General features: G+C 45.4%; 1 protein-coding gene across 1 annotated transcript in view; it reads right to left on the minus strand.

Moving 5' to 3' along the window:
- The window catches only part of ADCY8 (adenylate cyclase 8), a 222,390-nt gene that overhangs the window by 95,117 nt on the left and 115,149 nt on the right, over positions 1-12,124 (minus strand). The window contains exon 7 of the mRNA XM_047073816.1: positions 8,145-8,415. Within this exon, the coding sequence (XP_046929772.1) occupies positions 8,145-8,415 (271 nt within the window). The remainder of the gene's footprint in view (positions 1-8,144; positions 8,416-12,124) is intronic.

Below are 12,124 nucleotides of genomic sequence, written 5' to 3' on the forward strand. Positions count from 1 at the left end.
CCTACCAACCTTCACATATTTAAAATATCATGCATTAAATTTCTCATATTGAAAATATGATGCAGGGGTACTTGGACGGCACAGTCAGTTAAACATCTGACTCTTCATTTAGGCTCATGATCTCACAGTGGTGGGATCGAGCCTCACCATGGCCTCCATGCTGAGTGTGGAGCCTGCTTGGGATCCTCTCTTTCCCTCTCCCTCTGTGCTTCCCCCACCAAATAAAATTTAAAAAAAAAATAATAAAATAATATAACATAATGTAAAATGAAATCCTATGCATTCATGGGTTCCAGCTCCTCGGGCTATGATTTTGTGACTCCCCAAGTGAGTCAATCGTTGGTGAAAGACGAGTCCAGCCAGTTTGTTTAGAAAAGCTTCAGCCAGTTATCGGCCAGTGGGGAAGCCCGGGCTGTGTGTTGTGTACTTGACAACTAACGTGCATTTCCAGGCTTCCAATTCCACATGAGCCGCAGGCTCACCTCTGCCTTTCTCTCTCCCACCTCACTCTAGCCCTGGACCTTCACGGAAAAGAAGCGTGATTAGTCAAAGTTAATGGACCAAATTGCCTACTTAATCCACTCAACGCTCCCTGAAGGCTTCAAATCCACTTGTCTGTCTGAACAGAGTGAAAAACCAGACCCCTTTAATGACTCTCCCGGGCTGAACTCAGCGGCTGTCTTCCAAGTCAGGGCTAAGGGCTGCCTGGGGAGATGTGTTGTGGGAAAAAGCCCTGTTACCAGAAGAACGCAGGTGCACTGGGGGGAAACGGACCAAGCCCTCCGTGTTCTCTATCCAAAAAGCCTGCAGCTGTCCCGTCCAGTGAACATCAAAACTTAATCTGATGTCAAAATGGTTAAAAATAAGTTACGGATGGAGAAAAATTCACCTGTGATTTCCTGCATACAAGATTGAATACGGACGATTAGATTTTCAGCAGCCTACCCCAGAAGCAGTAAGGTCTGAGAATACACCGTCTTCTTTCTCTTCAAAACCAAGGCCCAAGATTTTGGGCATGTTTAGGAGGAGGAGTTTCAGGTCAGGGTTCTCTGGGGGCGGGGTGGGGAGAAAGAAACAAGTGCTCCCTCTGAGCAGTAGAAACCCAGGCTGAGATGGTGGCCTTGCCGTCCCTCTCCTCCGTGGGTCTTGCTCCCTCACCCTTGGCCTACGTCTGCTTGTCTGTGGGTCTCAGTTTCATAGCCACAACCTTGGGAAGGTCTTCCCCAATTACTCTGCCCCCTGTCCTTTGTTAATGCTGTCCTGCTATGACAGTAAGTTCACACTGAGCTGTTGACCTGGTGGTAATCCCAGGGACCAGGAACTCTTTGACAGCTTGGACTTCCTTTCTCATCCTTCCCCGCCCCCCCTCCCCTCTAGTCCCCAGCACAGTGCCTGGCAAATGGCCTTTACTCAATAAACAGCTGAGTAACGAATGACTGAATGAGAGAACAAATGAATGGGGGGACTGACTTGTTCAAGTGGATGAAAGAAGTAAAATGAGCTTGAATGGAGAGCTCTTCTTGTGGGCATTGGCACGCACAAAAAAGGCACCAGCCACTTTGCCCCTGCCCTGTGGGGGCAGAGCCGAAGGAAAGACATCAAACCCCAGGGATCAGTGTTACTCAACAGAACACAATGATCATGTTGAAAGCAGGACCCAGAAAGAAGGCAAAGGGTGATGATGTTTGCAATGACGTCTGGGTGTTCATTTCATGCAGTCGAAACTCAATTGCGAGAGCAGACTTCATTCTCTAGTTAGGCAAGATTCTACCTCAAGTACCTTTTTATTTATTTATTTATTTTGGCTTTCACTTGTTGCTGAATTTGATATTGATGGTTTAAGACAGTTCGCTAGATAGTAATTCTGCTCAACTGCCATCCTATACTAGGGTAACTGTACATAGTGGGGTATCCCCGTTGCTTCTTGGTAAATTCTTATTTCCTGGGCTTTGCAGGGGGAAATTCTGAAGTGTAGATAACTCACCAGGACAGCCACAGATTCCCGGCATGCATCTGGGGCTGAGAAACTAGGGCCAATGTCAGTGCTGAAAAAAGGTGAAGGGACCTTCCAGGCAGACCTGCCCTTGTGCACATGAGGGCACTGGGGCTTGGAGGCTAGAGGGGCTGCCTTAGGCCTTGACATATTAAGTGCAGTAGTCAGAGCTCCCACTTAGTTCTCTGGAGTTTTCCTCCAGACCCTTCCCACCATCATTCGGACAAATTTTGGGTCCTGCAGAGATCTGCCCCGAGATAACAAGACTGACCGGCAGTTTAGCACAAGGAACCTGTGACCCTCAGGTCAACGTGAGGGTTTTGATCAGAAGGGCGACCACAGGAAAATTCTTTTCTCCCTATGGACACAAAGAGCAGCATCTAAGAAAAGCTCCATCTGGGACTGATGAAGACATAACAACCCAAATGTGTTTTTTTGTCCTGCTTCGAGCCCAGCCAGCTCTCCTCCCTCCACATTTTCTTGTCCCTTGGGCTCAACATTCTCCGATCCAAGTGGGACAGTGTCAAATGTTTGGCTGTCATTTTATCCTTAGGTGGACATGACACACTGTCGAGCTTAGCCTTTTCCATGCAAGCAGTGATCACATCAGGACACTCAGGGGACGAGACACTGCCTAGTATGTAGGGACAAACTGGAGGAAAATCTGGTCATTCCCTGCAGCTCTCGCAGAAAATTTCTAAGTATCAGTGGTGACCCATCTTTAGAGGGTGAACACACACACACACACACACACACACACACACAGGCACACAACTTGGGAGACTCACTGACTGATCTGGCAACAACGTAGAAGGTAGAAACCCAGCACAGACCTTCAAGCAACAAAGAGGAGGCAGTGTGGCCGGATGGCAAGCATGTGGCTTTTGGAGTCAGACATAACTGGGTTCTAATTCCAGCTCTGTTATTTATTGGCTCCATGGCCTTTAGGGAATTAATGGATCTCTGCGAATCACAATTTCCTCATTTGTCAAGCAGGCACATCACACTTATCCTGTAAGGTGGGTATGGACATTAAATGGAAACAATATGAATGATGATCCCAACGTGGTACCTGACCCCAGACTCTCTACTTCTAGCACTAGCCATGCTGGGGGTATTTATCTATACCCACAAGGAAGCACAAGGAAGCACATCCGTGTGGTTTTGTTCTGTGGAATGCAGAAATTCCACCGACGTCTTCAGCCTCCACAGTGCCTGCATTAATTTCAGATGCCCCAAGTCAGTCTATGGTGTAGAAACCACACATCTCTACAACGAAGCAGCAAATGTGTACTCTTCTCCAGGGGATTCTTTTAGAAAGCTCAGAGGAGCACCAGAAAAAAATGTCGGACTGTGATGCCATGGTGGGTGTGAAAGGCATGGACGGGACAATGCTGAGGACTTCACAATCGATGAGGGACAGACTCCAGGCTCTGAGAGGGGGCTTCTTCCTGACGCAGCAGCTTGGCCGATCGCTTGTCATAAAAACCAAGTTAAAATTACTACTGACCTCACACAATACATTTTACAGCAACATGAAAGCTTCCTCTCATAAATCTAAGACGCGGTGTGTCTGATTAAGTTCATTGTTGCTCCTATCATCCATTCTCCGCAAGGCAGTCAAACCGATCTCTTAAGAATCTAAGTCAGAGCATGTCACTGCCCTGCTTAAAACCTTTTATCACTTCCTTTAGAATAAAATCCAAAATCAGCAGGCCTGCAGGGCTGAGCTCCTGTCTCCTTTCGCTTCATCTCATACCCCTTTCTTCCCTGCTCATTCTGTTCTAGGACAAGGGCCTTTTTAACCCTTTTCTAACGCACCAAACCTTTTCCTACCTCAGGGCCTTTGCACTAGCTGTCTTCTCTGTCTGCAAAGCTCTTCTCCTGGTCATTTGCATCTAGGGCCCTTTAAGCACTCCATCAGAATCTTTAGAGGCCTCTACAATCCTCCTGAGTAATTCTATTCACCTCCTATTCATAGATCTCTACTTCTTTGCAGCACAGGTATGTTAGAGTTCATTGGCTGCATTCCCCGTAAGAGGCAAGCTCCTGCAAGACGGGGACCAAGCCTGTGTCCTCACTACTGGATCTCCAGGATCTAGAATGCTGGGTGCCTGTTAAATAACTCGATGAGTAAGAGCCCAAGCCCACAGGCAGATTTTAGACAGAACATGCAACCAGCAGGGAAATGTGATCTTTAATGTAAGAACCGTTTTCTTAAGTCTTCACTTAACATCCCAAGTTCTGTCTCTATTCCGAGAGCTTTGGTGACCATGTTGATGACCCATCTAATAAGCTCACCTTGAAATTTCTGGACATCGTCCCTAAAGGTCAAAGTCTTCATTTTCGGTCTGCTCCCGTGACCTGTTTCCGCTTTTACAGTCTTAACTTTCAACAGTCTACCATGATTCAAACTTCCTGACTTCTAGTCTTCTTACTTTCATTCCACCTAGAGGCTCAGAGCATAGGCGGCTTCCCTGGTAACTGAGCCTGGGTTCAGGAAGCCAAGACACCAACTCAGTGAGCAGAACACCTGCCCTTGTTAACAGTCAGGGATGCAAAGCGTAAGTGCTCAGCGCATCCAAGAGCAACCCGGATACCAGAACCCAGAGGGCTGAATGGCAATTTTAACCTAAATGGGCACAGACATAGGGGCAGGAGGGTGCACAACATCAGAACAAAGAGATTATCTTTAGGTTCAGTCAGGGACCAGAAGATACCACCGAGGGCCCAGAAATAATTCTTAGTAACATCTCTTGCTGTTTCAAACCACTGATAGACTCCTGAAATGGGCATCAGGGAGGGGAGAGGAATGGAGTTGGGGCTCTTCTTGGAAATCCAGAGTTCTTTCGTATCAACTGTGACAACCTGGCTCCTGACCCCATCACCTCATCAAATTTGCCTCCTACCAGTGATGGTTTTCAATCTAATTCCCACTGGTAGTTTCCCTTCTTCACCACCCTGGGCCTCTTGGTTACGGCTGACATTGTTGATTGCCCCCTCCTTCTCAACATGCTATGTTCTGCAGGCTTCTGTGACACCACATCCTCTAATTCTCTCCTGATCACTCTGACTGCTTCCTATCTGTGTCTGTCGTGGGATTCTTACTCGCTTTCACCTCCCATCAGGCGCCCCCCAACATCTCTCCTGTGCCCTCTTATTGCTTTATTTTACATTTCCCTACAGTGATCTCTGCCACTCTCATGGCTTCCATTTGCATGCAGGTCCTGATGACTGCCAGGTTCACATCTCTTGCACTGTTCGTTTGTGTCTGAGCTTCAGAAGTGTGTGTTCCATAGCCTTCTGGATCTCTCTCCCTGATCCATCCCAGGCACCTCAAGCTCAACGTGCCCCAAACTGAATTCCTAGTGTTTCCTTCCCAGTCTTCCTCCATTCCAGTTTGGCTTATTTTCAGAGGGCGGTTCTACCATCTCCCCAGTCACCTGGAAGTCAGGTTTGACTGGCTCCTCCCCCTTACCACCTGTAGCTATCATTTCACTCATTCATTCATTCAACAAACTGTAATCAAGCCCTGCTACCTACCAGATACTGTGCTAAGTGCGGGCACAACAACGGTTAAGTGAAATCTAGGTTTCCTGTCTTCATGAAGCATATAAACTCCTGGCTGACTTTACCTCCAAAGTGTTTCTTTCCTCTGTCCCTCCTTCCCTTTCATCACTACTAGTAGTTGGCATATAAGAGATGCTCAATTAATCTTTACTGAATGAATGAACACATGAGAACATAACTCTCTGAACATCTGCTGTCTACACAGCACAGATTACGGCTCGGCATACTGATGTCATTAAAAATATTTCTAAGCACACATTACGAATCATTAGAAGCCAAAACGTCTGGCCAATTTAGCTGGAACCCCCCGCCCCCCGCCCCCCCCAGTGAAGCATTAGTATGTTTCATCTGTCTTATCCAAACACTCAGATGGTCTGGGCTTTCTGCAGCACTGACTGGGTGTTTGGCAGTAAGCAGGCTCAGCCAGACCCCTCCTGATCCCTCCCAAGTGCACATTACGTCTCTGAATTACACGCGCGGCTCCCTGACTCCCAGAGTGAAGCCTAAGCACAAACTCTGAGAGCCTAGCCTGTGACCATTTCAACCGATTCAGTCATTTCCAAGATGTCATCAGTGCCACTCGGTTACTTACGAATATCAACACACATTCACTGGCTTCTAAGTCTGGAGGCATCAGAATGAATTGAGATTATTTGTGCTGAAAACGGTACAGATGAATTGCATCCAGGCAAAATTCGGCATCGCAAGAACTACACGGTACGGTTAAACACCAAGAATATAATTTTGGACAGATGAGGACACGTCGTAACAGCTACTCCATGACACCAGCAAGTTACCTTTAGGAAACCAGCAAAGGAAATATTCCAACTATTCCTATGCAATTTTACCGGGTCAATCAATCATGAGATAAAACCCAGCATCTCTACTTCTCTCTGCTTGGTTCTCAATTTTTAGTAGCAAGGTCAGGTACAACAGAGATTAGAACCGTCAGGAATTACCCCAACTTCCACAATCAGCGTAAATAGAAAGCGTTTCAAATGGAAAGACCAAAAAGAAAAACAGAAAACAATAAACGCAAGAGAGAATTTCATGCACCGTTACGGAGGTATCCAGGGTGAGGCACACATCTCCTCTCTTAATAACTGGGATTCAGGCTCAAGCTCAAACTAGGCAAAGGGAACAGAGAGGACACCGTCAGCTGGCCGTGCACCCACTGCAGAAGTACACAAGACCGTTATTTTGTAGAACAGCAAACTGTACCTCGCGTACCGGTCCAAAGATGCAAAGAAGGGAAGGCACTGAAATCACGTGATGACGTGTGTGGACACAGAATTTGGGGGAAAATGAAACACTCAGAAGAAACGCAAAGACCTAAATGTAGACTCTTACGAGGCCCGCAGGCTTAGCTGGACCTACATCCTTCCCCAGTGGAATGTGACCCAGGCGCTGTTCTGTATGTAGCTTCTTCACACAGAACTGGAAAGAGACAGGTTAACCTGGCCTCCGGGTGCCCCAGGCATCTTTCAAGTGCAGAAGAAAGAGGGAAGACTTTCGGAATTGTAACCGTTTCCGTTCTAAATGTCTTTAGGCAGATAGATTTTTCTTATCTGCAAGTCAATGAGAACAGTTCAGGTTCATGAATTGAAACAACCCTTTTACGTCTTCATAAAGCTGGTGACACCTTGGTGTGGTTGACTGCACAGCGTTTTCAGCTTTTGCTTGAGAAACTATTTCCAAGTCTTATATAATATACTGGCTCTTGTTTGTTTCTTTAAAAGGCCTGTCACATGAACTGACACAAATTCCGCTACCTGTGCTTGGCCTAAATGATTAAAAGTAAACTCCTAAGAGGGCAGGTAATTTAGCCCATGCTCTGGACAAGCATGCCGGGGATAAGAGCACCTTTGAACCTCTCTGGTTCTCTCCCCCGATCAGTCTCCCTTTTCTGGTGCATCTTGGAGTCCGAGCATCTCATCGGATTTAGTGTGATTCTGGTATTGGAAGGAATCATTTTGAAAATAATTTGATTACTAGTGAGTTACACCTATGTACCAACTTAGTAGCCCTGTCCTGCATTTAAGATACAAATCCGCATTAAATAGGAACAGAACTATGTGGGCAGCTCTGAAATGGAAGGCTACTCCTGAATGCTCTGGTGCTCCCCCTGGGCATCACTTGGTGATGCTTTTATGTTCCCAGATCATCAGTGCCCTCCTGATTTTGAATTTCAGAGGGCAACTCAGAACTCCTCGCCTACCAGCTGCCTAAGAAATGGTATTCTCGCGGACTTGATCGTCAACTCTTGTGGTTACATTAATAACATCAGGTTTATCTTTTCTGACACGAGCAATTTTGGGAGGGGGTGGAGATTATAATCCACCTTCACAGGACATTTATTTTCAGCTAGGTCAAAAAAAAAAAAAAGAGGGTGTGGGGAACCCTCTGGCATTTCCTGAAATTGCATACATGGGTTAACTGCATCATAGGAGAGATGTTTAATTGCTTGCAATTACGATGCTCAGCAGAGAAAAGGTTAAAAAGATGAATCGGTTCTCTCTGCGCTGGGGGTACGCTACAGCATGCATTCGTGGCTAACCAGAAGAAGGAAGCCAGGACTTACGTTCTGTTTCCCCACTATGTTATCAAAGGGCAGTTCGGGGCTCCAGGATCCTTCTGTGAATGTCGCCCCACTGTTTCTCCTGTCTGAGAAGCTCACCGACTCCTTGACAATGTCTTCGGGCAAAGTCAGTAGGCTCTCCTCAGGCTGCTTAATCAAATAGGTCTCTATGTTATGCTTCCTCAAGAATTCGTTTCTCTCTTTACCATGACCCTCTTCCACATTATAGTCACCGTTGAGGCAGTCCAGCGTGGCTTTGGAAATGTGAATCCTCCTGTGTGCACAAAGCATAGGTCATTATACGCTCCCGAGGGGGCCTGCAAAGGCCATCACTGGTTTTTGTCCTGTGCAAAGCCAACCTCAGGGCCACACACGCGTGCCATGAAGACAAGTTCTCAAAGACAATATGCGTTCCCCTAAAAAAGCAGAAAGAATGAAAGAAAACAGAAGTACAAGCATAAATCAGTGAGCAGCATTATCGCTGACTTCACCCCAAGGGTCACTGCGGCCTCTGATAAAACACAGCCTTGCTGAGCCACACTTAAGCACTTCTTTTGGCTTTTCTTAGGACTGTCAGACTGACCCCAGAAACCTTCAAGAATCAGTGATTTTTCAGCGTTGTTATTGTACTAGACAAACAAGTTCCATATATGTTTCTGAACCCGACAGCAATTACTGTCCAGATCACCATGAAACAACAGTAGTTTTCTCATGGTCTTGGGACTTTCCTTATCATTTTAATTTTTTTTAACTTTTTTGAATGTTTGCTTTTGAGAGAGAGAGAAGAGCGGGGAAGGGGCAGAAAGAGAGGGAGACACAGAACCGGAAGCAAGCTCCAGGCTCTGAGCCGTCAGCACAGAGCCCGACGCGGGGCTCAAACTCATGTCCAGTGAGAGATCATGACCTGAGCCGAAGTCAGACGCTCAACCGACTAAGCCACCCAGGCGCCCCTTCTCCTATCATTTTAACTTTCATATATTTATGCCTGGATTCTTCAACTTGACTACAAGCTTCTGAAGAACAAAGGCAGGTCTTAAAAGTTCACGGGGCTGCCTGCAGGGTCCTTTAGGAAAAGCACTAGATGATGTCCTTTCCTCTAGAAAGCGTACATGTCAAGGAGCAGGGAACAAAGCTGGGGAATGCAGGCAGGCAGCTGGCTAGGCTCACTCACAAGGTAAGTGACTCATGTGAACATCATTACTGGCCATCCCAGCTCATGATCCAAGTTTCATTTTTTGTTTCGTTTAGCAAAACAATAGACGGCTTAAGGATCAGACTTCAGTTGTGGGAACTTCGCATGGTAAATCCTTTGGTGAAGAGCATTTCTGTCCTCATAACTGTCTAACTCAGGCAGACTACTTACTGTGACGTGTCACGGTCTGGGTAGATTAGTGTGGTGATGATTAGCACCGACTGTTTGGGCAGGTTGGATTGAAACCACTTGCTAGCTGAGAGATCTTGGGCAAACTACTTACACTTTCTGTAAATGTGTTTTCTCACCCATAAACATGGGAAAATAACAGTACCCACCTCTTAGGGTCATTGTATTACAGGAGTCGATTTGTGTAAAGGAGTCAAGACAGTACATGATGGATATACTGCACATACCCTAAAAGCAAGTGCTAACTTACTGCATTATTCTCAAAAATGCCGTTGTGATCATGTCACTGTCGTTTATCCCTCGTATCCTCAAGGCTTATAGGACATGACTCAAGTCCTGAACAGGCTTCTAAGCCTCTATTCTCTGGTTTCTGTCACTTCAAAGCTCATTTTCTGACACTGCTCCCCTACTCTACCCTATGCTTTCTCCAGCTAATCAGGTAACCAGCATTTCTTCAAATTCAAGGTGCTATTTCATGACTACTAAACTCAGAACAAGGCACTCTCTCTGCCAAGAATGCTCACTCCATGTTTTCTACATGATAATTTTCTACTCCCTGATTCAGCTCAGAAGTCATTTCCTTAGGTTGATTTTAGTGCTCCTCTGAATGAATGAATGAACGAGTGTATGAATGAATAAGGTGGATGCTTGGTATTTTGGTTGGCTTCTGCAATCCTAAAAAAAATATATAGCCAAGGAAACAATAAAATTTTTTGAAAGAGGCGTTTCCAAATACACTGTACTTTTCACCCATCCTGCTGAACCCCTGCTTACAGGGAATAACTCACTGCAAAGGACATGTAAAGAAACAGCATTTCTGACCATTTAAGATCCATTCTCCGTATTTTCCAAATAAGTGTCGTTGTGCATAGTCCTCGATCTCAAAGGCAAGGCAACATACTAAAAATAAAAGTGTGCGAAACACATTTTGAGCTCTTGAGAAATGTGTTGACTAAGTGCAAATTATTCTCTTGATGGATTTTGTGAACGCTTGGGAACTCAGTCATGCTAACCTAGGAAAACAGAGAGGTCACTTGACCTTTTATGAAATGGATGTCCCAGTCTCTTTTCTCAAATCAGGCTCAGAACTGGGTGCTAGAAAGCCATCTTCTTCTCCCTGGCGAAAGGAAACTCCTGGAAGGGTTTCGTTAGGTCCTAGGGTTGATTTTCTCTTAAAATAATTAAGTTAAATACCAACTTCATTTGATATTTTCTCTGGATTCTACATTTCATTATTCTGCTGCCAGTGCTCAGGGGAACTAATATTTGCATGTACTGAATCAATATTATGTTTCCCATAGTGGAAGTCATCCTCGTTTTTATTTATTGCTGATTCCTCCGCTGAAGTTCCAATCAATATATGCTTAAATGTTTTGATAGAAACTGGGCTTCAGATGTTCATTTTCATCCTTACTATCGCCTCGAGGCTGTGGGTAAGGCATTTGCAGATGACAGCGTGCGTAATGACATTTCCCTCTAAGGGAATGAATCAGTTCTCAGTATTTTCATATATTGAATGGCGGGCCAACATTTTCTAGTAATTTCAAATGCTAGGATGTAATAATAATAACAGTCATGATAGTAAATAAGATGTAACAATTGGGTAGCACTTAGTTTGCATAAGTGCTATTTTGTAGCCAAAGGTATTACTATATGCTTAGTTGCATGGATCGTCTCCTACAATCTCCATTCTTCCAACAACTCTAGGGAACAGGCATTTCTTCCCCTCCTTTTGTGGATGGTGCAAACTGGCCCAGACACAATGGTGGGTTTTGCCCATTTGGTAGATGAGAAAACGCACCTTCGTGGATACGGAGCATCAAATCACAGGTACGATATCAGGATTACCATCTCTTCTTTCATAGTGAGGAAAGTGAGACTCAGAGAAGGTACGTGTTGGCTTGAGAGCATACAGACACGGCAATGAAAGCTCTAGGTGCCGTGCCTGCTTTCCATGACTTGCTAAGATTAACAGAGCTTAGTACGGGGCAGAGTGGAAATCCTGCTTTCTCTGATACCACGCCCACAGTGTATTTCCCATGATACCATGTTACCTGATATTAAATATAGTTAGCAAGGAATGATGACAGATACCAGAGAATTCTGTGACTCCAAATGTAGGGCTGGGGGTGAGGGGTGGGGAAAGGAATATGCATAGGTGTTCTATCTTAGCTTTCTGGCTGTCTATTGGTCTATCTATCATCTATCTATCTATCTATCTATCATCTATCTATCTATCATCTATCTACCTATTACGCATCATCTCTTAGAAAGAAAGAGTGTGCAAAAAGTCAGTACACCTTACTGGCTTACATATATCTAAAATCTCATCAGGCCCCATGTGTGTAAGCAGAATCTCACTTCTACTTTCCAGGGTTCATTGACCCCTTCCAGGCCACTAGCACCTTTGAGGATTCCATACCCATTGGTCTTGCTCACATTTGGAGAGCTGAGTTTTCTTTTTTTTTTTTTTCTTTTTCTTTCACGTTTATTTACTTTTGAGACAGAGAGAGATGCAGCATGAACGGGGGAGGGTCAGAGAGAGGGAGACACAGAATCTGAAACAGGCTCCAGGCTCTGAGCTGTCAGCACAGAGCCCGAC

The sequence above is a fragment of the Lynx rufus genome, unplaced genomic scaffold (assembly GCF_022079265.1).
Source record: "Lynx rufus isolate CCGP_SWC_20201006 ecotype Redwood Valley unplaced genomic scaffold, mLynRuf1.p SCAF_12, whole genome shotgun sequence".
In the NCBI taxonomy this organism is placed as follows: Eukaryota; Metazoa; Chordata; class Mammalia; order Carnivora; family Felidae; genus Lynx; species Lynx rufus.